At 39.9% G+C, this 25,646-nt stretch overlaps 1 protein-coding gene across 1 annotated transcript in view; it reads left to right on the top strand.

The window, feature by feature from the left end:
- Positions 1–25,646, top strand: part of COL14A1 (collagen type XIV alpha 1 chain) — a 197,424-nt gene that overhangs the window by 66,177 nt on the left and 105,601 nt on the right. The window contains exons 10-19 of the mRNA XM_040979368.1: positions 2,124–2,275; positions 3,366–3,495; positions 5,130–5,275; positions 9,154–9,283; positions 11,703–11,842; positions 16,901–17,027; positions 18,599–18,738; positions 19,205–19,337; positions 20,945–21,004; positions 22,395–22,546. Coding sequence (XP_040835302.1) covers positions 2,124–2,275; positions 3,366–3,495; positions 5,130–5,275; positions 9,154–9,283; positions 11,703–11,842; positions 16,901–17,027; positions 18,599–18,738; positions 19,205–19,337; positions 20,945–21,004; positions 22,395–22,546 — 1,310 coding nt within the window. The remainder of the gene's footprint in view (positions 1–2,123; positions 2,276–3,365; positions 3,496–5,129; positions 5,276–9,153; positions 9,284–11,702; positions 11,843–16,900; positions 17,028–18,598; positions 18,739–19,204; positions 19,338–20,944; positions 21,005–22,394; positions 22,547–25,646) is intronic.

Genomic DNA, 25,646 nt, shown 5'->3' with positions numbered 1-25,646 from the left:
TGATTTTTAAAGCATTTTTATTTTTCATGATACAGTTGCTTAGGCTCAGGGATTTCCTCTCCCACCTTCGCTATCCCCCACCGATTTTCCCTATCTTACAGCAATAGTTTAGTCCCTTAACAGTAACAAGTAAGTGTTCCAATAAAAATATGGGTATAGAAAATGACAGTCCAGCATCCTACTGTCAGGATACATTTACCAGTTTCATTGGGAGTCCCGTCTTTTATTCAGAAGTAGAGATGCACACTGCACTGTATCTCCCCTTGTCGATATGATAGTTTCTATTATACAGTTCCTCTGCTAGACTATATCTATCTGTATTTTTACCGCTATATCTTTGGATCTTGTATTTTGCATAAGGGTTGTATCATATCACAGAGAACATATGATACTTGTTCTTTTGAGATTGGCTTATTTCATTGAGTGTCACTGTCTCTGGTTGGGATCATTTGGTTGTACATGTAAATTTCATTCTTTTTAATGGCTGAGTAGTATATTCCATGGAGTAGATGTACCACAGTTTCTTTATCCGTTCCTCTTTTGACAGGTATGTGGGTTGTTTCCATGTCTTCGCTATTGTAGATTATACTGCTGTAAATATAGCATTACAAATCATTTTCCTATATGCAGGTTTTATTTCGTTTGAACATATTTGCGGGAATGGGATAGCTGGATTATGTGGCAGATAAATTTTCTTTGGTTTTCACACTCTCCCCGCTGATTTCTGCAGTGGCTGTACTAGCCTACACTGCCACCAACTACAGGAGGTCACCTTCCTTCCCACGTTCATGCCAGCAGGTGTTGTTAGTAGATTTCTGAAAGTAGGCCAATCTTACTGGAGTTAGATGGACCCTCAATGTGGTTTTTATTTGTATTGTACTAGTAACTACGGAGCCTGATAATTTTTAAAATATTTATTTTTATTGCAAAGTCAGATATTCAGGGAGGAAGATAGACAGAGAGGAAGATCTTCTGTGCAATGATTCACTCCTCAAGTGAGCACAACGGCCAGTGCTGTGCCGATCAGAAGCCAGGAGCCAGGAACTTTCTCCAGGTCCTCCCATGTGGGTGCAGGGTCCCAAGGCTTTGGGCCGTCCTCAACTGCTTTGCCATGCCACAAGCAGGGAGCTGGATGGGAAGTGGAGACACTGGGATTAAAACTGGCACCCAGAGGGGATCCTGGCACATTCAAGGCGAGGACTTTAGCCTCTAGGCCACGGCACCGGGCCCCTGATGATTTTTTTGTACATCTGTTAGTCTTTTGAATTTGTTCTTTTGAAAAGTGTTTGTTCATTTCCTTTGCCCACTCTTGACAGGGTTGTTTGCTTGTCCGTCCTTGAATTTCTCTTCAGGTCATATGAATCCGTTGTCTTTTACAATGAATTTACCCATTTCATTGAACTTGCAGAATGAGTGTGTGACTTCCTCCTATCATTGTTACTCTTCCTTTTATTAATATTCGTTCAGCGATACCTTCTCTTTCTTCATATGGGTAATTTTTGCATTTTCCATTGTTTTTTGTTTTATTTTTTCAGATTAGGGCTTTGCTCCTCCAACCTCTTCCTCTTTCTCCATTATTCTTCTGATTGTCCTCCTTTCTTCTTCGTCTCTAAGAAACAACTCAATTTCTCTTTTTTGGAGGTTTCTGTTTTATTTTTTATCTTTATTCTCTTTTACTTTTTATCGTCATTATTATTTTATACAATACAGTCTGTTTTAGGTTTTTTTCTACTCCTTTTGTTTCCTCTATAGAATATGAACAGTGATAGTAACCATTGAAATCATGTGAGACTTAAAAAATATCTCAGTAGATTACCATACACATATGCCAAATCAATGTTGCTTTAAATATTCACTAAAAATATCTTCAATTGAAGAAAGTGTCCTGGAGTTGATCTGTGTCCTACCTAAGTTTATAGCTTCAGAATCTGCCCGATACTTTAATATCCAAACAAGTATTTGTGTGAACAAAGGTGAGAATGAGTAAGTGAATGAACTTATCTAAATATAAAAATATTAAAGACAGCTAATAACCAGTAGTCCCTTTTGATAACTGGAATACCTTAGGTTCATAAGAAGCAACTTTAGGAAAGAGATTTATTTGATGTGTTTCCTTAATTTAGCCTCAGCGCTTACCACCATTGGGCCGCCTACAGAGTTGATTACTTCTGAAGTGACTGCCAGCAGCTTTATGGTTAACTGGACTCATGCCCCAGGAAAAGTGCAAAGATACAGGGTTGTGTATTATCCTACCAGGGGTGGAAAACCAGAGGAGGTAAGAAGGAGCCACAGTATTTCAAACCATTCTTTTCATTCTGTCACATCTTCCACAGTAGAGAGAACAAGACGGAAATGTATACATAAAGAGATTGTTCTGTCAGCAATATTTTACATGGTTTGACTGAAATACATTTCCACGTGTCCATATAGTTCTCTGAACTCTGCAGGTTGTGGTCATTACAGCTCCTCTCATGTCCACATCAAAAAAACCCTCAGAACTGCCCAGATAGACATTTCTAACATGCCCAATTTGCTCTTTATAATTAATGAGCTCTGAAGCCAAACGTCTCCTTAACGAGTTGCTGGCCAGGATCCCTTTTGCTATTTTTGCATTCTTTCTACTTGGGAGTGGTCTGAGCTTTCTGCTTAACTGACGTCTGTGTGTTCCAAATGGTGGGGTCCTATAAATGTACTAGAGTTCTCCAGGGCTTGGAGTTTCCTGGACATTTGGAGAGATTAATGCAATGGAAGAGACATAATCAGGCGATGATGTGGCCAACATTTTTCATGGTTTGGACAACACAGAAGAGAAAACCTATTGCCAGATGACTGGATTCCACCCAGTTCCTACCTTTGATACAGCTTTTCACAGAGAATGTATGAGAAACGATGGAATCCCCTTTATTTTGTTATTCTAACCTCTGATTGACCTTAGCCTGTTTCACAATTTTCTTCTCTATTATAGAAAGATTTATGGTTTATTTTTTAGTAAAGTGTTAGAGAAGTGGATCAGAGACTTTTAAATCTTTTTGGACCTAGACAAAGCAAGTGAGGGTGAATCCAATGCTTCTTTTTTTTCTGTGACTAACAGTCCTTTTTATAGTGCTTCTTAAACCTCCATGGAAAAATATTGCTTCTATTGTTATTAATGAGATAATAGTCAGGGACCAACAGATATAAATTAATAAGGATTTGTGAAAGTATCCCATGAAATGCAGACCACTTCATATTCAAGGAAAGGAGTGTGGGGCCCAAATAAGAAATATGTAATGAAATGTTTTTCCTGGAGATAACTTAGCTTTTTAGCTTCTTTTCCACCTATGAGATGTTCTCTAATCTCATTCTTCGAATTGTGCTTTAAATAGGTTGTGGTGGATGGGAGTGCGTCTTCCACAGTGTTGAAAAATTTGATGTCATTCACCGAATATCAGATTGCAGTCTTTGCAGTATATGCCCACACGGCTAGTGAAGGCCTCCGGGGAAGTGAAACTACACGTATGTATTGAATTTTACCATAGTTCTAGCAATGAGTAGCACTACTTACGTGGCCTTCTGCTAAGCTGGAATTCCGCTAGGTTTGCGTGGACAGACACCCTGAATCAACCTCATAGCAAGCTGCTGTTAAGCTACATGGGTTCTTGTCTGCTACAGCTTCAGTTTTTGCAGGTGCTGTGCGTTGAGAAGGATGTCCTAAATCTGATATATTTAGGAGAGACAAAATTTGGTGATAGTACAAAATACACTCATTAATAACTGTTGTGAATGAAGACCTATACTTGAATATATCGGTAGAATTGTGCAGGAGGTCTGTAGCCTTTTTGTTCAATAACACAGCAGTGGAATCAGGTTGCATTTCTGAGGGATCTTCAGTAATTCATGGAAAATATGTGTTAATCTGTGCATGGGCTTTAAATCGTTGCACCAGATAACCATCTTTCAGTTCCATTTTCCCCATTTTTGAAGTATCTTCATACATTCATTGTTAATACCATTTGCAACCCATTTTATAGTAATAATTCCCCCCAGACATTATCAGGAAAACACATAAACACATTCACACAATCACAAGAGATGATTTTTTAATTTTTTATTTATTTTGTAAGTCAGAGTAAGAGACAAACACACATACGTACGTAAACCCTTTGTATTTTCTTGTTTGCTCCCAAGAAGGCTGCAGTAGACAGCAGCTGGGCCAGGCAGAAGTCGATAGCCAGTAAATCTCCCATGCGGATGGGTGGAAACATTTGGGCCAACTTCTGCTTTTCCTAAGCCATAAGGAGAAAACTGGATTGGAAATGGGACAGCTAGACAGGAGTTGGCACCCATTAAGAGATAATAATTTTTTCTTAAGATTTATTTATTTTTATTGGAAAGGCGGATATACAGAGGGAAGCAGAGACAGAAAGATCTTCCATCCACTTTTTTACTCTCCACATGGGAGCTGGATGGGAAGCCAGGACATGAACCGGCACTGCACATACAGAATCCCAGAGTTTGCAAGGCAAAGATTTAGCTACTGAGCCATTGTGTCAGACCCAATAAAAATAGGCTTAAGAAAAGATGACCATTTTTTCAAACATTGAGTTTAATTCACTAGTATCAATGAAAAGTTGATGTTAAAAATGTGCCTCCTTTACTGCCAGCACCACCAGCAGAGCAACAGTGTACAGTACCCTGTCCCAGTCACTGCATGGTGGGTTTACCCTGGCAGGAATCTGGAAGCAGATGTCAATACTCTTACTTTGTAGATACACTTTTGTGACAATTTCCACTTTTAGTCTGGTTAGGGGTGGAGGATAGGAAGTGTACAAGTTAGGGCAGTGAAGTGCTACGGTACTTCTACAGAAATGTATACCAAGAGATACAAGTACTTAAGTTCTGAACTTGACATTTTGCTAAGGAAAGCAGGAAGGGCCACGCTGTGAAAAGCCACGCTTTGTGATTGAAAACAACAAAGGCTCTTTTGTTTTATTGGCAATAATTCACAACTGATCTCTAATCCCTTTAACTGGACACCTCAAAAATGGCCAATTTTACTTCTTGATTACTCCTTTTTTTTTTATCTCAATGGCGTTTACAAGTGTCTGAATATCTTTCTATCTTTCAAAAAAAATTTTTTTTTTTTGCAGTTGCTTTACCCATGGCTTCTGACCTTGAGCTGTATGATGTGACTGAGAACAGTCTACGGGTCAAATGGGCCGCGGTGCCTGGAGCTTCGGGCTACCTAATCCTCTATGCTGCTCTCACGGAAGGTCTGGCTGGAGATGAAAAGGAGGTAACCTGTGCTTCCTACGCAAGTCCTGCAGTCTCTGACTTTAAAATGTGTTACTCTAAAAAAGGAGTATAAGGGGCAGGCACGTTAATCCTCCACCTGCAATGCTGATGTCCCATATGGCACCGATTCCTGTCCCAATTGCTTCACTCCCATCCAGCTTTCTGCTAAGGCACCTGGGAAGCAGGAGAAAATGACACTTGAAATGTGGCCCTGCACACATGTGGAAGCCTTGGAAGAAACTCGGGGCTCCTAGTTTCGTTGTGGCACATTCTCGGCCATTGAGGCCATTCTGGGGACTGGAATTGGCAGATGAAAGATTCTCTCTCTCTCTCTGTCTCTCTCTTTGTAAATGTACCTTTCAAATAAAAGAAGAAAATAAGTTTTAAAAATATAATATATGTAATTTAGATAGCTTTGATCACAAAAAAAATCACCTTGAGATTATTAGTTTTTCTCAGTGTACTTTAACATTTACTTACTTATTTAAGAGAGAGAACTATCTTTACTGCTGATTCACTCCACAGATGTCCGCAAGATCCTGCCTGGGACCAAAGTCAGGAATGGGGAACTCAGTATGCAGGTCTCCCACAAGGGAGGTAGGAATCCAACTGCTGAACCCATTGCTGCTGCTTCTGGTAGTACACACCAGCAAGAAGCTTGGGCAAGGAAACTGGAGCTGGAACCAAATCTGGATGTTCTGATTTGGGCCTAGGATGCATTACCTAATTTTTTTTTTAAAAAAATCATTTCACTCGAATGACAGAATTACACAGAGAGGAAAGAGGGAGAGATCTTCTGTCTGATTCACTCCCCTAATGGCTACAGTTGCCGAATATGAACCAATCTAAAGCCAGTGGGTCTCCCACCAGGGCACAGGGTACCAAGGCTTTGGGCCATCCTCCACTGCTTTCCCAGGCCGTAAGCAGGGAGCTGGATGGGAAGCAGAGCAGCCAGAACCAGAACTGGCTGTCATATGGATATCAGTGCTGCAGGCATCGGCTTAGCCTCCTGTGCCATGGTACCAGCCCCATTACCTGATATCTTAAGTGCCAGGACCCAATACATATTTTCTCCTTGGTGTATTTTTGATGCAATAGATAGAAAGGTTTTGTGGCCCATTATTTTCATTTTTTTTTATGGCGAATAGTTTTTCTAGACGACTAAAGAATGTCTTGTATAATCACTGGTATCAACATATTAGTCCAGTGTTAGTTTATGCAAATCATGTTTATTAAATCGTCAAGGAATATTTGGATAGTTTGTTTTGTAAATACTTGTTTTGCGAATGTTCCTAACATGTATTTTTGCATAGGTGTCCTGTTATTTCTTAGGATTAATTTCTGTAAGTGAAGTTTCCTTTACAAGGGCATGCAAATTGGAGAATTTTGATAACAGTTTTATTTCTTTTTATTTTATTTGAAAGGTAGATGCAGGGAGAGAGAGAAAGAGATCTTCCATGAGCTGGTTCACCCTCGAAGGACCTGAAAGACGGGGTTGGGCCAGGCTAAGCTAAGGGCCAGGAATTCCACTAAGGTCTTCCCCATGAGTGACTTGGGTTTATACATGTAAGCCCTCAAGTGCTACCTCTCAGGCACATTAGCAGGGGGCTGACTCAGATTCTGACAGACACTGACTAGCTAAGATTCCAGTTGATGTGTCAATACAGGGATGCTGGCAACCCAAGTGGTGGCTTAGCCCTTTGGACTACAATGCCTGACCCTAGAGAAATTTTATGTAATGAATTTTGCTATATTCATTTTATAAACACCTGTTCCCCCATGTACATTGAATTAATTTTTATTACTCATTTCAGAGGTTAACAGATCTCAATGATGTGAATATTTGGCATTTATTCCATTATAATGGATGAATCCTTGATTTTCACATGATTTATTTCTTGCTTTTTTAAAACATTGTATCATTTATTTTTATTGGAAGAGCAGATATGCAGAGCGGAGGAGAGACAGAGAGGAAGATGTTCCATCTGCTGATTCACTCTCAAATGGCTGCAATGGCTGGAACTGAGCCAATCCAAAGCCAGGAGCTAGGAACTTCCTCTGAGTCTCCCATGCAGGTGCAGGATCCCAAGGCTTTGGGTTGTCCTCGACTGCTTTCCCAGGCCATAAGCAAGGAGCTGGATGTAAACTGGATATGAACCCAGTGCCCATATGGTATCCCAGCACATGCAAGGGATAAAGTCCTTGGACGTTAGTCACTAGGCTACCGTGCTGGGCCCATTATTTCTCACTTGTAATGGGAGGCTATTACTATAATACGCAGGCAGTTAAGGAATAAAAAAAGTACACTGGGCAGGTAAGATAGCTAGGAGAGGCTTCATGGTATTTCAGATGTCCAGTCTGCCTCCATGACCAAAAGTTTAAAGGAAGAAATGCAGTGAATCTGAAAGCCAAGGCCAGAGAACATGTGGCAGGCATCCTGCTTTCTCAGGTCTGGATTAACTTTACTAGTTCAGTTCTAAAATTTGCTTGCAAAGATTTAAAAATGGTATTAGAGACCAACTGCTAGGAAACAAGAGAATAAAAATTGGAGAGAATAATTAGTGCATAACCAACAGATTAACAAAAATTTAGTATTGTCTGATTAAGATCATACGTTAGTGAACCTGTGCAGAAACCTGCACTCCCACACCGCTGTTCATGCCATTCGGCACAGCAGCTTGAGAGAGTATTTCGAATTATTTCTTCATGTTGAAGAGACATGCTATTGTTTAGATATGCAAAACAGATCACAAGAAAACACCCATTCAGGTCTGTGGCCATAGTAAAATGTCAACAAATAGTATGTCGGAAGAATGAGAGAGAGAGGTATGCTTATACAAAAGGATACCATAATGGAATTAATCATATCAAATCTATCTCTGGGTAGCAAGTCTTGATACATACTACTGATAAAGGAAAAAGTAATAAATTGTAAATGATGTGTTCATATAGTCCCATTTATGTATGTTGTTAAACATACGCTACCATATGTTGTTAGGAGAGACACACGTGCAGTTACAGAAGATCAATGCACCAGTGAGATTTAAATCAATACCGGGGTAGGGATTGTAAACAGAAAGAAGGGCTTCACCTAACTATGTAAATCATTTCAAAAATAAGTCTGGAGTCGATATGACAGAGTTTTGATATTAACTAAAGTTGAATAGTGATTACATCTGCTTGGGGTGTATTATTTGATCTGCTGATCTTGTGTATGTTGATATAGTTATTAAATATTTCACATTGGCAATCAGGTGACTGAAGACTCTCCATGGAGAATTTATTCTGCCTGTACACAGTTGGCCTGTGGGTGCCACACAACTGAGAATTTTCATGGACTGATTAATTGCAAGGGTCAGAAAAGTTATCCCCAAATCAAAAAATCAAGTTGTGCCCTAGGTATAACTTACACCGTCAAGGATTTGTCTTCAAACTGAATAAGCCCCTTGTTGAATGGGCAGGAAACTGGCCCCACACAGCTGAGCTTGAGGCAGCACTGGGCACCCAGCCAAAGCGCTGGGTGTCATATACCTACTTGTCCTTGCCTGGAGCTCACACTCTAGGCAGATTTCTGATTCATTTCCATCCACACTTTTTTATTTTTTTGGTGACTGTATACTTGCCACCAATTCTGGCTGCAGCTTCTGTTTGTTCAGATGGTAAGAGTTATCCCAGTAAGGCATGCTCTGTTGTCTGTGGCTCGTCGTATTTTCTTAATAAACAACAGGAGACAATTAAAAATAAATCCCACCTGATGCTTGTTGATGAAGGGGTTGAAGGAGTTTTATGCCATGCAGGCTCACCTGTGATCACTTTTGTGCCCATACATGATGGATAACACACATTGACAAGTGAGCTAACGCTGTGTGTTCTTTTCAGATGAAAATTGGAGAGACGTACACAGATATTGAATTGAGTGGATTGTCGCCCAATACGGAGTACACAGTCACGGTGTATGCCATGTTTGGAGAAGAAGCCAGCGACCCTGTGACGGGACAGGAAACCACCTGTGAGCAGAGCAGTGACAGCTGAGACTCCACAGTGCAAATGCTAGTTCCCATTGGAATGTTAGGAGCTCAGTGTATCTTTATAAATCATGTTTCTTTAGTGCAGGAAGTATCTTTTTTTCTGTTCTGTCTTCTTAGGAGGGACATGATGCTGCAAATGAACCTTAGTACTCCACGGATGGCCCCAATGTGGTCTTTGTCTAAACCCAAATGTTAGAGCAGAATGTGCAGTGAGGAGCTTAGGACCTGGACTTGCAGCAGCTGAGAATCTCAGCTTAAGCTACACTGAACTAGGAGTAGGGATGCATCTCTGGGTTTGGACAAAGTGGGACAGTAATGTTATGGCATGCGCTTGATGTAAGATTAAATATAGCAGTACATGTGAAAGTACTTAGCACACATTACTCAGTATCTGTTTTCCATTTGGATCAAAATGAAAAACTTCTCATAAATATCTTGGCTGTCCTTATCTGAGTCTGTTACTATCCTTTTATTTTAAAACATTTATTTAAAGTAATTATAGGGAGAGAAGGAGCCTCAGAGATAGAGAAATGTTCTATGTGCTAGTTCATCCCAAAATGGCCGTAATGACCAGGGTTATGCCCGGGTAACCCCGGCCAGATCTCCCACTTGGTGACTTGGACTTTCATCTGCTGCTTTCTCAGGTAGATTCGAAGGAGACTGCATTGGATATGGAGCAGCTGAACCAGCATTCCAGTATGGTGGCTGGCATTGCAAGCAATGGCTCAACCTACTGGGTTGCCACACCAGTCATAGTTCTTTAAAGACTGAGTAATTTTTTATAGAGAAAGCTAATTTGGGAAGAATGTTAGAATTGTATAATATTATAAGTCATATATAATTGTATAATATTTTAAGTTTATATTATACAAATGTTATAATTGTATAATATTTCTTTTTAAAATGTGTACTATAAACGAAAAGCTACTCTGGCATACTAATGATACCTACCACACCCCATTAAAAGCTTTGAGACCAATGTTGTGGTGCAACGCTGGCATCCTGTGTCAGAAGGTGGATTCACATCCCACCTGCTCTGCTTCCTTTCAGCTTCCTGTCAGTGTTCTTGGGAAATATGTAGAAAAACTATCCATGTACTTGGGCCCCTGCCACTCATGTGAGAGGACCACGATGGAATTGCTGGTTCCCAGCTTTTGCCTGGCAGGGATCTGGCTGTTGTAGCCACTTAGGGAATGAACCAATGGATCAAAGAGCTCTCTCTCTCTCTCTCTCTCTCTCTCTCTCTCTCTCTCTTTCTTTCTTTATCTTGCTCGTTCAAATAAGTAAAGGAGTCTTTTTAAAAAATTGGTTCTGTCAGGGGTCTTTTTAGACATAACTCAATCCAGGTGGACAGTGGATGTTGCAACCAAGTGAAATGCTTACAATGCTTTTTTCTTAAAATTTCTACTTGGGAAATCATAATAGAAGTTTCATGATAATTGAAGTTTCCAGATACTTTTCTGTTATTGAAATTCCTGGATTAAATTCTTACCTATTCTCTGCTTTATTAACTTTGATGTTGGCCAAGTTACCTACATTTTGTCATTAATATAATGGGGATAATTGCAACTTCATCCTTCCTGCCAAATGCCAACCTCTAATGGGATCACATGTATCAGACTTATGGGATACATTCAGTATTAATCATTATTTTTGCTATAATCCATTATTTTTACCAGAAAGTTTTAGGAACCTTTTAGCAATTATGGAATCATAAGTGCATCATTGAAGAAGCTCAAAAGATAAAGAATTGACAGGAATCTGCAAAACCACCCATGCTTGTCTATGTAATTTTAAAGAAGCAGCCAATGGTTTATTTTTTAGTTTCACAAAGCCACCCACTGTTATTTATCCAGGAAAAGTATTTACTCATTCATTCAATAAATATTTATTACTTGCCAGATAAACATGGCAATCTAATCTAACCAAATTTCCTAGCCTTTTGAGATGGTGACCTATTAGGTGAAAGAAGCAGGAAACTTAAAATGTTCAGTGCAAAAGAAAGTAAGGCAGGGAGGGAGACAGGGAGTCAGAAGAACATGTGATGGGATGCCTAAGATTGGATTTCTGATGACCTTGCATCTTGCTCTGTTAGGTTAATTGCTTACCTCAGGCTGTAGTGACAGGATTAACCAGAGATGACAAGGCATAGAAAGTTTGCCTATTTATTTATTTCTAGGCATGTCTGATTTATCGCTACTATTCAATCTTATAAGAAAAATGTTTGTTAGTTTGAGCACAGTATTAATTTTTGTGACTATTCGCTATTCAATTTATTTCAGAATTATTATCTGGGTGAGATTTGTATCTGTAAATAGTTGAGCTAAAAATGTGTTTCTGATCATTTTTCTATGTGTCATTTAAACATTTATTTTTTTTTCTATTCCCTTCCTTGCAAAGTGCCATTAAGTCCACCAAGAAACCTGAGAATCTCCAATATTGGCTCAAACAGTGCCCGGTTAACCTGGGACCCAGCCTCAAGGAAGATCACTGGCTACAGAATCGTGTATAACAATGCAGATGGCACTGAAATCAATGAGGTAAGTGGTGGACGTGGGGTAAAGAATGTATTTTTTAGGTGTTTGTGTAACTATAGAAATACTCATTCCAAAACCTAGTGGCTTTAAGAACCTGGCTTATTTTCTTTCTCAGTTTCTGTGGGTCCAGAAATGAGTCCTGCGTTTTAGGCAGTGCCTTAGCTGGTGTGACGTCAGTGGTTTCTTTCTCATGTGTCTGGTGCTAATCTGGAGAGACTGGAGTAGCTGGGAGCTGCAGCAGAAGGCTGAACCTGCAACTAGGCACATCACACGAGCCTCCAGTATGTAGCTGCGGAGGAGTTGACTAGGAGTGCTCCCTCATGTGTCCCGAAAGAGGGGAGACAAGGGGAATGCTTTGCTGACTTGGCATCAGAGGTGTCTTGTCACTGTCACCTCCCACTGTAGCAGGAGAGTCGGCCTCTGCCCAGGGTCGTGCTGGGGGGTAGGTAAATCTTACCCATAGTAGATGGCACACTCGTGCCCTGCTAAGAGAATGATACAGAATGGGAGCTACACATTGGTGTGATCATCTTTGGAAAAAACTCATAGACTCTGCCACTCTGGAAGGGGGTTGGAGATTGTATGTTAATAGAAATATCAATTAAAAATAACATCTGTGTTGCCTGCTTTTCCGTTTTTGAGTAAACTGGCATTTGAAAAACCCTTGCTAAAAAAAAACCTAAATTAAAATATGGTTCAAGTTTTGAGTAGAAAATACTTTCAAATGATAAAGGTTATTAAAACTGTTGAAGATAGAGTATCATGTATGAAGTGACTAATACCTTCAGAAATTCTTGGAAATATGTTTTAGCAAGATAGCAAGGTTATTTTAGCACTTTCTTATCTCTATTTGGGAATCTATGAATAAGAAAGAAATATGTTGAATCACATCATTTCTGTTTTCTGAACAAATAACTTAGGTATTTTGAATGCTGAGGCGAACTTTTGTGCAATTAAAGCCAACCAATACTTTACAGAATGTCTCCCTATAATGAATGGATAATAGTGTACATTTGTCAATATGCAAAAACACTGCTTAATGTATTTTATTAGACTTTCCTAAATTCTCAGAGAAAACAGCTGTGAAAAACTCATTTTATTTGTTTCTGAAGAAGGGAGTTGGAACAGTAAAACAAGGAGAAAAAAAAGCCAAATTACAGGGCTCTCTTTGTTACCAGTCATAGAATAGTTTCCTATAGTTTCCTCGTGAAGCTGGGAAGGAGATGGGTAAATGAGGGAGGCACGCCATCAAATGCATAGCAAAGACACTATCCCCTCTTTTTCTCTTCTTAAGACAGGAGATTCACAAGAATATTCTCATCTTTGGGACTTTGTGCTGTACTAGTCCATTTTCTGCTGTCAGTATAACACTAGATATGACTAAATACAGTGAAGTTTATTTGGGCTCGTGTCTCTGAACATACAAGCTGGGCAACCACATCTGGGGATGGTCTTCTTGCCGGCCGACTTCAGGGCGGTACTGGGTATCAGGTGCTGAGGGACTGGGAGTAGATGTGTGTGTGCTTCTGGTTCTCCCCTCTTGGTAAGACATCGGAATTCAGCATGGTGCCTCCACCCTAATGGTCGTAACTAATACTCCCCACCCCCTTGGGCCCCATATCTAAATCCAACTTTTGCCTCTGTGTGTGTGTGTGTGTGTGTGTGTGTGTGTGTGTGTGTGTGTGTTTTATTTTAAGTTCTTGGTCATGAAGGAGTCTTGAGGTTGCTGGATAAGTGTTTTTATTTAACTGACCTAATTTCAGAGCATATGATTTTAAGTTTGGATATTCCTATCAGATGTTTAACTTTATGAATTTAATAAACCTCTATTTTTGAGTAATACATCTGTGTGATTCCTAGGAAATCTTCAAAATATGGAGTGAACATTTATCTAATTTATTTATTTAAGTTAACATTTAAGATTTGTCTCCTAATGAATGGCTAAACCATTGGCATTGCACACAATGGTTTTTTTGCTTTACTTCCCCTTTTTCTCACTTTCCTCCTTCGCTTTTACTGCTCTCACCAACTTTATGAAGACCAAAGAATAAACATAAAATCAAACACAGAAGTGTTGATGATGCAGGCGGTGGTGTGGTTATGATGAGGAAGGGGGTAATAATAATATTGGAAGCTAACACTTGTTGAGCACATAACATGAGCAAGAACTGATTCTACAGTGAGGGTTTTATGCAGTCCTTCTGAACCACGTGCTGGCAAAGCATGCCTTGTCAAGCTAAGCACAGAAGCCATCTTGCATAGCATGTAGGGAAAACGATTGGGGAGATGTGCAGACATCATGGAGTTAAGGGCTGTCATTTGAGTTTTACAGATGCTAAGACCACAGTGTTGGACTCAGAGGCTAGAGGCCAGTTCCCAGCAGTAATGACTCAGAAGCTGAGCCCGGGGTAAAGCTCAAATTCCTTAGCTCTCATCAAGGACCCTCTCTCGCTATTCCTCCCCAAATTAGGCTGAAGTTAAGCTGTTTGATTTTTTTTTTGAAAATTGATTCTCAAAATTGATTATGTAACAATGAAATCATGGTCATTTGTTACCCTTTCTTTGAATTCTATGTCTTAAAAAATACTTCCCAGAAAAAGAAGCTCATTTCCAGAACTAATAGTTTAAACTATAATAATAAAAACCAAAAGGTGCCTGCAGCTCTTTATTTGGTGAAATAAAACAATTGATGCTGAAATAATATAAAATGTGTTAAGTGTCAGATTAATGCTTTAATAAGTAAACTAGGTAAAACACACAGTCACTGTGTTCTTGGGCAGGTTACTTAAGTTCTTTTATCTGTAAGTTGGGGTAATATGGGGTATATAAAGGATTAAATCAGTTAATGCATACAAAGCATGCAGGCAGTGCTTAGACTAGGGTAATGGTAAGAGCTAAGGGTGTCTTAGAATGGTATCGATTCTTGATTCAGAGGAAGAGAGCATGATTTTCAGTTATTATTGCTGTGTAAACCCACACACAGCTTAAAATAGCAGCTCATCATTGTGCAATTTGAGCAGACCTTATCCATGTGGTGTCGGCTAGGGTGACTCTTGCATTCTTTTTGGAGCTTGGCTAGGCTGGAACTCCCAAGATGACATCACTTCCATGTCTGGACCTTAGCTGGGGTGAAAGGGTTTGGGCTGGGTTGGTCCTTTTTAGCCAAATGGCTCAGGGTTGCAATATGATAAAATTGAAGCTGTTCTCATTAGGGTTGTATTATTTTTTTTTCTCTTTAAAAAGTAAGGGCTTACTTTTGTTTTTATTTGAAAGGCAGGGTAACAGAAAGAAAAAGATATCTTTCATGCAGTGGTTCACTCCTGAATTCCTGCAACAGCTGGGACTGGGCCGGGCTCAAGCCTGGAACTCCACCTCGGTCCACCCAACTCTTTGAGCCATCATCCTGTGCCTTGCCAGGTGTGTTAGCAAGATGCTGGATTGGAGGCAGAGCGGCTAGGACTTGAACTTGTACTCCAGTGTGGATACAGGCATCCAAAGTATAAGGCCCTCTCCACATTGGTTTGTACTATTTTGATCAAATATCTTAAAGACATATGGTGCTTATGAAATGGCTGTCAGTTTAGAGTGTCTTTTTATTTTTTATTTTTTGAAATTCTTTCTGATGCCTGTATTTTTGTTATCATTAATTCTATTCATTAAAAAGCAGATGACAGCACATTTCAAGTAGGAAAATGACATTTATAGTTTGGTAAAGGTTTCTTTGCCATGAGCCAACGCAGCCAGTGAGTTAGTCATCATCTTCCTCACCTTGATAGCATCAAGATTAGTCACTGATAGTATTGTAAATAAGAGATCTCATTGATATTGCTCCAAAATGCCTCTTGGAAACATTTTAATTGGGACCTATTTGGGAAGAATCTTTTCTCAGGTAAGCATAATTATTTCAGTTTTCAAAGAGATCCCTAGACCCCATGTGTCTTACGGGAAATTATTAGAAGTTTCTGTGAGGAGTAATTAAGAAAGCATGTGAAGCATTCAGTGTGGGTGCCCTTTGTATGGTCCACAATATACTCTTTGTTTGCTGCAGCTCCTTCACCTGGCACCCCACCTCCCAATGAGAAAGCTGTGTCTGTTCTCCCTTTCCCTTGCGGGCGACTTTGATCGGTACACTGCCTTCTAGATTGTCTTCATTGCCTCTCAATTTATGGCTTTCTTCTTCAAAGTCTGTTCAATGTTGTTCCCTTTTCACCCCTTGTACTTCTGATCTTCACTCATAGGACTTCATCTCGTATGTGCATGAGAGAGATTGGTCCATATTATCCCCAGCACATCTCTCCTTAGAAGCTGCAAGCATGGGCCCAGAGTCGTAGTCTAGGGGTTAAAGTCCTGGCCTTGGATGTGCCAGGATCCCACCAGATCTAATCACGGCAGCCACACTTCACATCCAGCTCCCTGCCTGTGGCCTGGGAAAGCAGTTGAGGACAACCCAAAGCTTTAGGACACTGCACTTACATGGGAGACCTGGAACAAGCTCCTGGCTCCTGACTTCGGATTAGCACAGCTCTGGCCATTGTGGCCACGTGGGGAGTGAATCAATGAGCAGAAGATCTTTCTCTCTGTCTCTCCTCCTCTATGTATATCTGATTTTCCGACAAAAATAAATAAATCTTAAAAAAAGAAGTTGCAAGCATATTTCAAATGTGTACTATTTTCTTTAGCATTGCTACTCTCACATTCCTTCTGTGTTTCTACTCAACTTTCCAGCTCTTATAGGAACTTATGTATACTGCTTAGCTGAGACCAAGAACTGGCTTTCCTTAGCAGATCTAGCTGAAAACCATGAAGTTCTTTACATCTGCTAGTAACATTGCATATACTTTGGTCAAAGGAAATGATATTGGTGGCATAGTTACCCTGAGAGTTAAATGGGAGGTAATCTGTTAAGGGGGCAGGATTAGAAATGTGTAGAGATAGAAGCTGGCTGGTGTCATAACAGTTTGGTGGCAGTATTGATTTGCCAACTGTATAAATTGCAGACAATAAGGAAATGATGCGTCACTTATAAGCATCGGCTGTAACAGCTGTGTCTGCTCTCTGCAGGTGGAGGTGGATCCTGTTACTACTTTCCCTCTGAAAGGCCTGACACCCCTCACGGAGTATGCTATTGCCATTTTCTCCATGTACGAAGAAGGGCAGTCGGAACCCCTGACTGGAAGTTTTACCACCGGTGAGCCTCATAATCTGAAAGGGTTTCCAAAGCAACTATAGTGAAATCAGAACCTGAAACACTGTTGCTCACTGGGATTTTGAAAGCATTTCACTTTAATTTTAATTCTTGTTATCAACAAGTGGACAATTAGAAAATATGTGTGTTGGCTCATTTCCGATCACAGTAAGCAAGAGAGACAGCACATCCTACATTCAAAAGATCACAGGTTTTAAGATATGTCCATTGTTCTCCTAATCCAGTATCTTTTTTTTTATTAATGTGAGATGATCACATCTTCTATTCATATGAGTGTGCATATGAAGTTACAAGTTTCTTTTTAACCTAATGCATCAGTCTGCAGCCAATAATGCACTTTCCTTAAGCCTACAATCTCTACCACATCAGGCAAGAATACATTATCTTCATTTTCTATATGTACCCAGTCATCACTCAATAAATAGGAGCTGTTGTGGATGCTTAGAGGAAAAATACTTCTGTTTTCCAAACTTTTCACAGCCTACACGTATATACAAATTTACTCCTACATTGAGGAAATGAGATGGCAAATTGGAGAGAGAGTTAAAAAGCTGGATGGAGACAGTGTTTGCAGAAAAAACGTTGAGTGATTTTTACAAAATTTCCTGAGGGCTGACTCTCCTTGGAATTCTCAGTGTCCTAGGAAAATGTTAAAACCTCTGATCTTGAAAAATAAAAACGAGCGACTTGAACATTTACTTTGGGTGTATTAAGCTTTGTATTGTACATTCCAGAAGCGTGTAAGTTGTGACAGTGGAAGGCCTGATAAATTACATTTTACTTCTGATGACAGCTGTGTGAACAAGTTAAAAGGATAAAAGTTCTTCAGCAACAACTAATTTATTCCTAGGGAACATTTACTGCTAAAGCAAATAGAGCTATAAGGTAGCATTTTTCAAGCTTCCCAACACCATTTGTTAATTTCCTCAAGGTACTTGGAAAATAACTTCTTTGAAAAATAGTGTGAGATTCTTACTTTTTATGGTTAATGAAAAAAGCTGGAGAGAGAAGTTGAAACTTCTGGAAAGTAGGGTGGACATTTAGCCAGGCGGTTAAATTGCCAAGCAAGGAGCCAGTGCACCACCTCCGGTGTCTGAATTTGGTGTCTGCCTCTGGCTCCTGACTGCAGCTTCTTGCTAAGTCAGCAGGTGATGGCTCAGGTGACTGTCCAGACACTCATGACACCCAGACTGAGTTGCTAGCTCCTGACTTCAGCCCTGTCCTCTTCCTGTTGTTGTGAGCCGTTGGGAACTGAGCCAGCATATGAGAGTATGTTTGCTTGCTCTCTTTAACAAGTAAATAAGATTTTTTAAAAAGTTTAGAAACTCTTAAAAGAATTTGAATGTCTGTGATTCCATGGCTTTCATCATTTTTGTTGCTGGGGAGTGCTGGAAGCAAATGCGATGCTGCCCTGAGCCCATCTGTGCCTTCATCTATGTCCTTTCCTAAAGCAAGAAGTCCTGGAGTCCTCTCTTCCTTAGCCTCTCAGGGACCACTTGCGTCTTGGCTTTCTCACCTTGTCATTTCCCGAATTCTCCTTCCTTGGCTTACAGAGGAAGTTCCAGCCCAGCAATACTTGGAAATCGACGAGGTGACGACAGATAGTTTCAGAGTGACCTGGCATCCCCTCTCGGCTGATGAGGGGCAGCACAAATTAATGTGGATTCCAGTCTATGGTGGAAAGACCCAAGAGGTGAGTTCTCTGGAACATACTGACTGTAAATCCTGAGAAGGCTACCTGGAAATGGATGCCCACTGAGGCACTGAAGTAGCTTTGATTCTAAAGCAGATTAGTAATCCCAGAAGTAGATGATATGTTGCAAGATGTGAAGTTTTATAAATGTCAAATTTTTCTAAAGTTAAAGTTCAATGTTGTCAAAACGCAATCCTATATTATACATACTTTCAGAGTCTTTAACTTCCACAAATAACATCTGGCAAATTTTCACAGTGTTAGTTTTCAATATTAATAATTTTTCTTGCTGGAGGAATCAAAAGGAATAAAATGTTTTAAAAATTGACATCAACCACCCTGGAGTCCTTCATATTTGAAAACTTCTTACACTAAGGATTATAGTTTTTATTTCTGTATTTTTGGACATTGCTTTCATTCTTTTGATCCAAGTAAACCTAGTTACTAAGCACCAAACGTTTTGCAGGTCATCCTAAGGGAAGAACAGGACTCGCATGTTATTGAAGGCTTGGAGCCCGGCACTGAGTATGAAGTTTCACTGTTGGCTGTGCTTGATGATGGAAGTGAGAGCGAGGTGGTGACTGCTGTAGGGACCACCCGTAAGTTTCAGCCTGCCAATGACAGGCTTCAGAAATGTCTCCCATGCCTTCTGGCACCCTCAGCACCCCGCTGGGTCCTTCATCATCAGCCTGATCCCTGGCTACAGAAATGCGTCTCGCCCCTCCGGAATTGTTGCTATGTCTTCACATACCAGTTGGGATTTGAAGCATCTTAGTATCTACCCTAGCATTATTGTGAGGGATGGGACCATATCTTTTTAAAAATCATATTATGATTTTTTAAAAATCCTAATTGTCAGTACTGCATGTTCTGATTTTAAAAGTTTTTTTATAGGAAAGGAAGAGACAGACAGAGACAGACAGGCAGACATCGAGGAAGAAATTTTCCATTTACTGCCAAAGCCTGGATTGAGCCAAGCTGAAGCTAGGAGCCAGAAATTTCACCCAGGTCTCCTGCGTGAGTGGTAGAGCCAAGCACTTGAAACTTTCTCTGCTGCTTTCCCAGGCATGTGAGCAGGAGTTGGTCCAGAAGTGGAGCAGCCAGTAATTGACTTGTTGCTTCAGTATGGGTTGCCTGCATTGGAAGCAGTGGCTTAACTTCCGTACCACAAAACTGTCCCCTACTGGGCACATTTTTAACTATATAATACTCATTGGATAATGTACATGTGGATGCATGGGAAAACTTATAAATGTGTATATTGGCAAATCAACTTGAAGCTAACTTGTGCAAGAGTTTCTGGAATTTTCTAGATTGATCTTGCTTTTAAAAACCTTGTGTAGAATTTACTCACTAATTTGTTCATCCCTTCATTTTTAAAATAGATATTAATCACATATTAAATTGACATCCAACTGGTTCCCTGGAATCAGATTCTGAGACAGAATATTGCACTCGGAAGGTTTATTGAAGGGTGCAGTTGGGAGATACACAAGGAACTGAGGACAACAGGATGGGGCATAGGGAGAAGTGGAACCCGAGCCTTCAGCAAAGCTTCCTTGGAGCTGTAGAGCTGAGATACTCCTTATGAGTTGTCCCAAACTGAGGCAAAAGGATTGGGCCTTGGCACCTCTGGATCTCCAGTCACTGGATGTGAGCTCTGCTCTGACAGAAGTTGTGATCTCAAGTGACACAGTTTCCAGAGATGTGAGCCACTGGCAGTCAGTGTTGCCTCTGGACAGAACACCACAAATACTCTAATTCACTGTAGTCCTATCTGCTTAAGGAAAAAATAAAAGCACCTCTTGCCCAAGCACATGACTCCTTGGTGGTCTTGTTTAGCAGCCCTTTGACTGCTTGGTCCAAGGCACTATTTAATTTCCTTTAATTATTGTGGTTATACCTTGTTTCAAAGTAGTTGGGAGGTTTCACAATTTTGTAGGTGTAAATGCCCTTATGAAGTTTAGTATCTGAGATGAGGCACTTAAACACTGTTGACTTTCAGTTTGCTTCTCTTGGGAACAAATATGTCTGCTTTGCTTAGAGTACTGTTTTTCACGCTTCCATCCCCAGTCAAGCTTATTGTGGAAAGCAGGTGTCATAATAAAGGTGTGGTTTATCTTGAAAGTGTAAACATCTCTGCTCATATTTGTCATTATCTCTATCTTTACAGAATTTGAATGTAATGATTTTTTTTTTCTTATAGTTGACAGCTTTTGGACAGAACCAGCCACAACCATAATACCTACCAGTTCTGTGACTTCAGGTAAGTACACACGGGAGTGGATATTTCTAGCAAATACAAGATTTGATTTAAGCAGAGGTTGTGTTAGACCAGCTTAACACTCTTTATATTTTTTCATTTGAGCAGTGATCACCTCCTTTCCTTCTCTGGCAGACAGATTCATATGTAATTTTCTTGGATCCTCTCAGCATCTTTAAATTCCAATCCTTTAAGTCATGAATCTTGCTGTTACCTCTCTTGACCATTTCCCTTCTTGTCTTGCACTGGCATTCAGCTTTCAAAGGATGTTAATTCAGCAGTCACACCCACTTCCCCAGAGGTCTTAGGCCTCTGCTTTATCAGGTGACTTCTCTTGCTCTCTGTGGATGATTATTCATATCACAGTTTCTGTGCCTTTCCACGGTAATTGAAACGTGGCTGCTCTATTGTTCTTCCTTCATCAGCTATTTCCTCTGTGAGCCCAACTTTCCCCTCCATTGAGGTACACCTGCCAATTCTCAGATTTCATTAGTTGATTCCATCAGTTATTTCCTTACCTAACAAACTTCAGTGGCTCTCCATTCGTTCACTCATGTTTCAATTAATGTTTATTGAGGTTTGCTCTGTGCCCTAAAGGCTTCTTTTCATAACCTCCAGAAGCCTTCCTGTTTGATTCTGGACTTCCTTTCTAATCTCAGCGATATTTCTTATGCATTCCTCATCTCCTTAGGTTGCCCCAGAACTCCTTACCTTGAATGTGAAAAGTTCTCCCCCATTACCACTACCAGCAAGCCTCCCCCCAATCATTTTTCCAGGTGAATGGCAGTCTCTTATGTCCTCTGTGACACTTTTGCTGTTTTTGTCTAGAGAAAACCACTGGATATCTCCAAGACCTAATAGGGTTTGACATATAGGATAAGTTCAACGAATGTTTTCTGCGCAAACGAATGAAGAGATAGAAGTTTCAGTAAAGATAGTCAAAAAGAGAGGAAGTGAGGGAAGAGGGGAGAGGGAAAAAATGAAAAAATAGAGGGAGTAGTCATCCTAGAAGATGAGAATGAATGTACTACAGAACTCAAAGAAGTTTAGGCAAGCATCAGAGAAAGTAGCCACGTGGACCAAATGAATAAAGTTAGGTTGTGTGAGAGAGATTTGTGCTTGTGTGGCAATTATTAAGACGGAAATGGAGATCAGCGCTAGTGTGAGGTTCACAGGACCATCCTTCCTTTTGGACTTTCTGTGCTGGCTTGCTAGTCCAGTTACCTGCCCTCAGTGCTCCTTGCAAATGAGGGGGTCTGTAGTCTTGTACATATCTGTCATGACTCTCAGGAGTCATTAGAGTTGAGCTGTTCTTGCTGCTTGTGGGGCTGCCAGTCAATGCTTGGTAGATGATGAGCTAAAAGTTTTTAATCCTTGGTTGTGTTTATTTCAGTTTTCCAGACAGGAATCAGAAACCTGGTTGTAGATGAGGAGACTACTTCTAGCCTGCGGGTAAAATGGGACATTTCTGACAGCAATGTGGAACAGTTTAGGGTGACCTACCTGACCGCTCAAGGGGATCCTGCGGAAGAAGTGGTAGGAACGGTCTGTATGAGTTCCGCTATCTGGAAAATCACACACTTTCCTAACAGACCTAACAAGGCTATTGGCGAAGGTTTTTGCTGCTGTTTTCCGTTTTCTCTGCCATTTCCAGAAACTAATGCTCTTGTTAATCCAACTTTCACTGCTCATTTCTTGATGACCTTTCTGGAGTTAGAGCAAGACTCTGAGCTCCCCTCCACCATTGCTTCTGCTGCCTTCACCGCCTGTTAAATAATAAAGTTGGTTTATGAAAGGGTGCTAACACACTTGTATCTGTATGTGCATATATAAAATTATACCCGTAGTTAGCAACTATTTGGTTTGTGGGAACTTTATGAAAAGCTCTTAAGCAAAACACACAGAGAAAAGGTTTTTTTTTATGTAAAGTTCCTAATATAATGGCATCCATGAACAAACAAGACACTCCTTTAAAAAAAAAACTTCTTGGAAATGCATTAAATGTATGCAGTTAAATATATGGAGTGGGCATTTAGCAGAGAGACACCTCTTGGCATGCCCACTCATATTCAAGTCCCTGGGTTCAAGTGACAGCTACACTCCCAGTTCCAGCCACCCGCTAATGTGTACCTTGGGAGGCAAAAGATGGTGACTCAAGTCGTTGAGTCACTGCCATCCTTGAAGGACATCCAGATGGAGCTCACGGCTCCTGGCTTAGCCATGACCATTTCAGGCCTTTTCGGGGTAAGCTGGAAGAGAATCATTTTCAATTTCTCTCTACCTTTCAGCAAAGAGTTAAGTTTATTTTATGTAGAGAAAATTTGAAATCCATGCATATTTTTAAAAAATAGCATACATTTTTCATGAACATTTTTTTAAAGACTAGTCACATTTTTCACCAACATAAACTCATCTTGAGATCTGTAGTCATTTCTAACTTAATTATGGAGTCTGTCTTCAGGGATTTATATATCTACAGGTTGAGTTTTCTTTAGGTTCCATTTATATTTCCTCGTCTCTATAATAAATTGGGTATATTCTTAATTACAGCCTTTCCATAGTCTTTTTTCATGCTGTAGCAGTTCCTTTAGTCCAGAACCTGAGTGTTTTTCCCTAGATATGTTTTCATTCAAACTAGAGAACTCTAGTTTTCTTCCACAATATTTTTTTCCTTTTAGTATGGAATAAGTTTTTTTTTTAAACTGCATTATTTGCATTTCTTGTGCTCCACTGCATTTTTTTTTTTTTTTTGCCACACTAGAAAGGAAGTCTCAAATTCATCCTGAATCCAAAATATCCTTTTGTTCACTTCTTTATTTGTAAGGTTTTGGGTGGAAACTGCTATTGATGTGCTTATGTAAACAGTTACCCAAGCCCAGTCTTCTGAGAAACATCCTTTATTTCTGGCTGAGAGAAGAAATGGTGAAGAACAAGAGTTGACCCCAAATCTAGTAATATCCACTATGGACAGCATGAAGATCCAAGACAGTGGCCTGAGAGTGGTGGGGAAATGTACAGGGCAGGAGGACAGCATAGAGGGGACTCGAAAATCACTGACTACATTGTAAATAACTCATGATGCGCCACTTCAAAAAGGAATTCAAGCCATGCTTAGGGATGGTACTGAAGGACGTAGCTTGAAATATTTTATTTGCCCTGTTAATAGCCTCATATGGTAATTCTGTTCTTGAAAATAAGAACTGTGAAAACTTCCCAGAGTGAGAGTTTATTTTTGTTACTGCTTTTTCATTTTCACTCTTCCCAAGAAACACATTAAGCTTCTTGGTGAAGTATTTTTGTGAATTTGGAAAGAACAACAATTTAATCTCGTCTCACAAGCTCCACGGTAAAATAATAATAACATTTTCTTTGGGTTTTCTCTAGATAATTTGCCCTTTACTCATTTCTTTCCCTTCACACTGTTTGCTTTTAAAACACTTAGATACTCTGTGTTTGTGAAATACCTAGATGGAGGGGGAAGAAACATCAAAAGGCTTAACTGGTCTGCCTGAATTAAATAAACTTTAGTGAAAAATGAAAAATATTGATAAATTTAGTGGTGGTTGTTTACAGAAGTGAGCTTATCTTTTGTGATACGTAGAAAAATAGTGTAAAATTCCTTAAATACCAAGCTCATTAAATTGGATTTGTGCACACTTAGCTTACAAGCACTTGCTCAGGGACTCAGTTGAGCATTTGTATCTGTTTCACAAGGTATCAATACTATACAAATGAAATGTACTATATTATTAGAGCAAGAAAATGGAACACACCAAAACTTGGATAGTGCAACTAAGGTAGGGCAGGCAGCTGTAGTCCAGCCTACTGTAAGAGCCCAGTGTCCTTAAATCACATAGACCAAAGGTTTCTTTTTAAAGATTTATTTATTTTTTATTGGAAAGGCAGATGTACAGAGAGGAGAGACAGGAAGCTTTTCCGTCTGATGGTTCACTCCCCAAGTGGCCACACAACGACTGTACTGTGCCAATCCGAAGCCAGGAGCCTCCTCCAGGTTTCCCAAAGTCTTGGGCCATCCTCCACTGCTTTCCCAGGCCACAAGCAGGGAGCTGGATGGGAAGCTGGGCTGCTGGGATTAGAACCAGCGCCCATATGGGATCCTGGCACGTTCAAGGCGAGGACCTTAACCATTACACTATCGTGTTGGGCCCACAAAGGATGTTTTTGAATAATGGTGCCCAGCAGTAAAAAGCACCTGACTAAAAATGCAGGAGGGGATCTTTACAGAGCCCATGGAAAAGGCAAAGTATGAAGAACTTCTGTATAGATCTCAACCTTTTTTGTACTGAAGTAAGCATCATTTAACTCTTTTTTCTATGAACCTTTTGAAATACCCTTATATAAATAATTCGAAAGTGGAAATGTATTCAGATTAGAAAAATGACATTTTTTTTTTCCAAATTTTCTTTGAAAGGAAAGCTGATTAGATTTACATGAGCCAAGAACACATATATCGTTGTAGTTAAATAGCTTCATGAATTTATGGAAAATGTTATGAAGAAAATATACAAAAATTTAAAAATATTTTGTAATAAATTACCTTTTAAGTCCCTTTTGATGAACATTTTGCAGGCCAGAGTTCAGCTTTAACATATGAAATGAAAGCTGAATTAAAATTTACTTCTAC

Source organism: Ochotona curzoniae, unplaced genomic scaffold (assembly GCF_017591425.1).
Source record: "Ochotona curzoniae isolate NIBS_2020 unplaced genomic scaffold, NIBS_Ocur_1.0 contig_3190, whole genome shotgun sequence".
Taxonomy (NCBI): Eukaryota; Metazoa; Chordata; class Mammalia; order Lagomorpha; family Ochotonidae; genus Ochotona; species Ochotona curzoniae.
The sequence above is the reverse complement of the archived record's forward strand: the minus strand, read 5'-3'. Positions and strand labels throughout refer to the sequence as shown.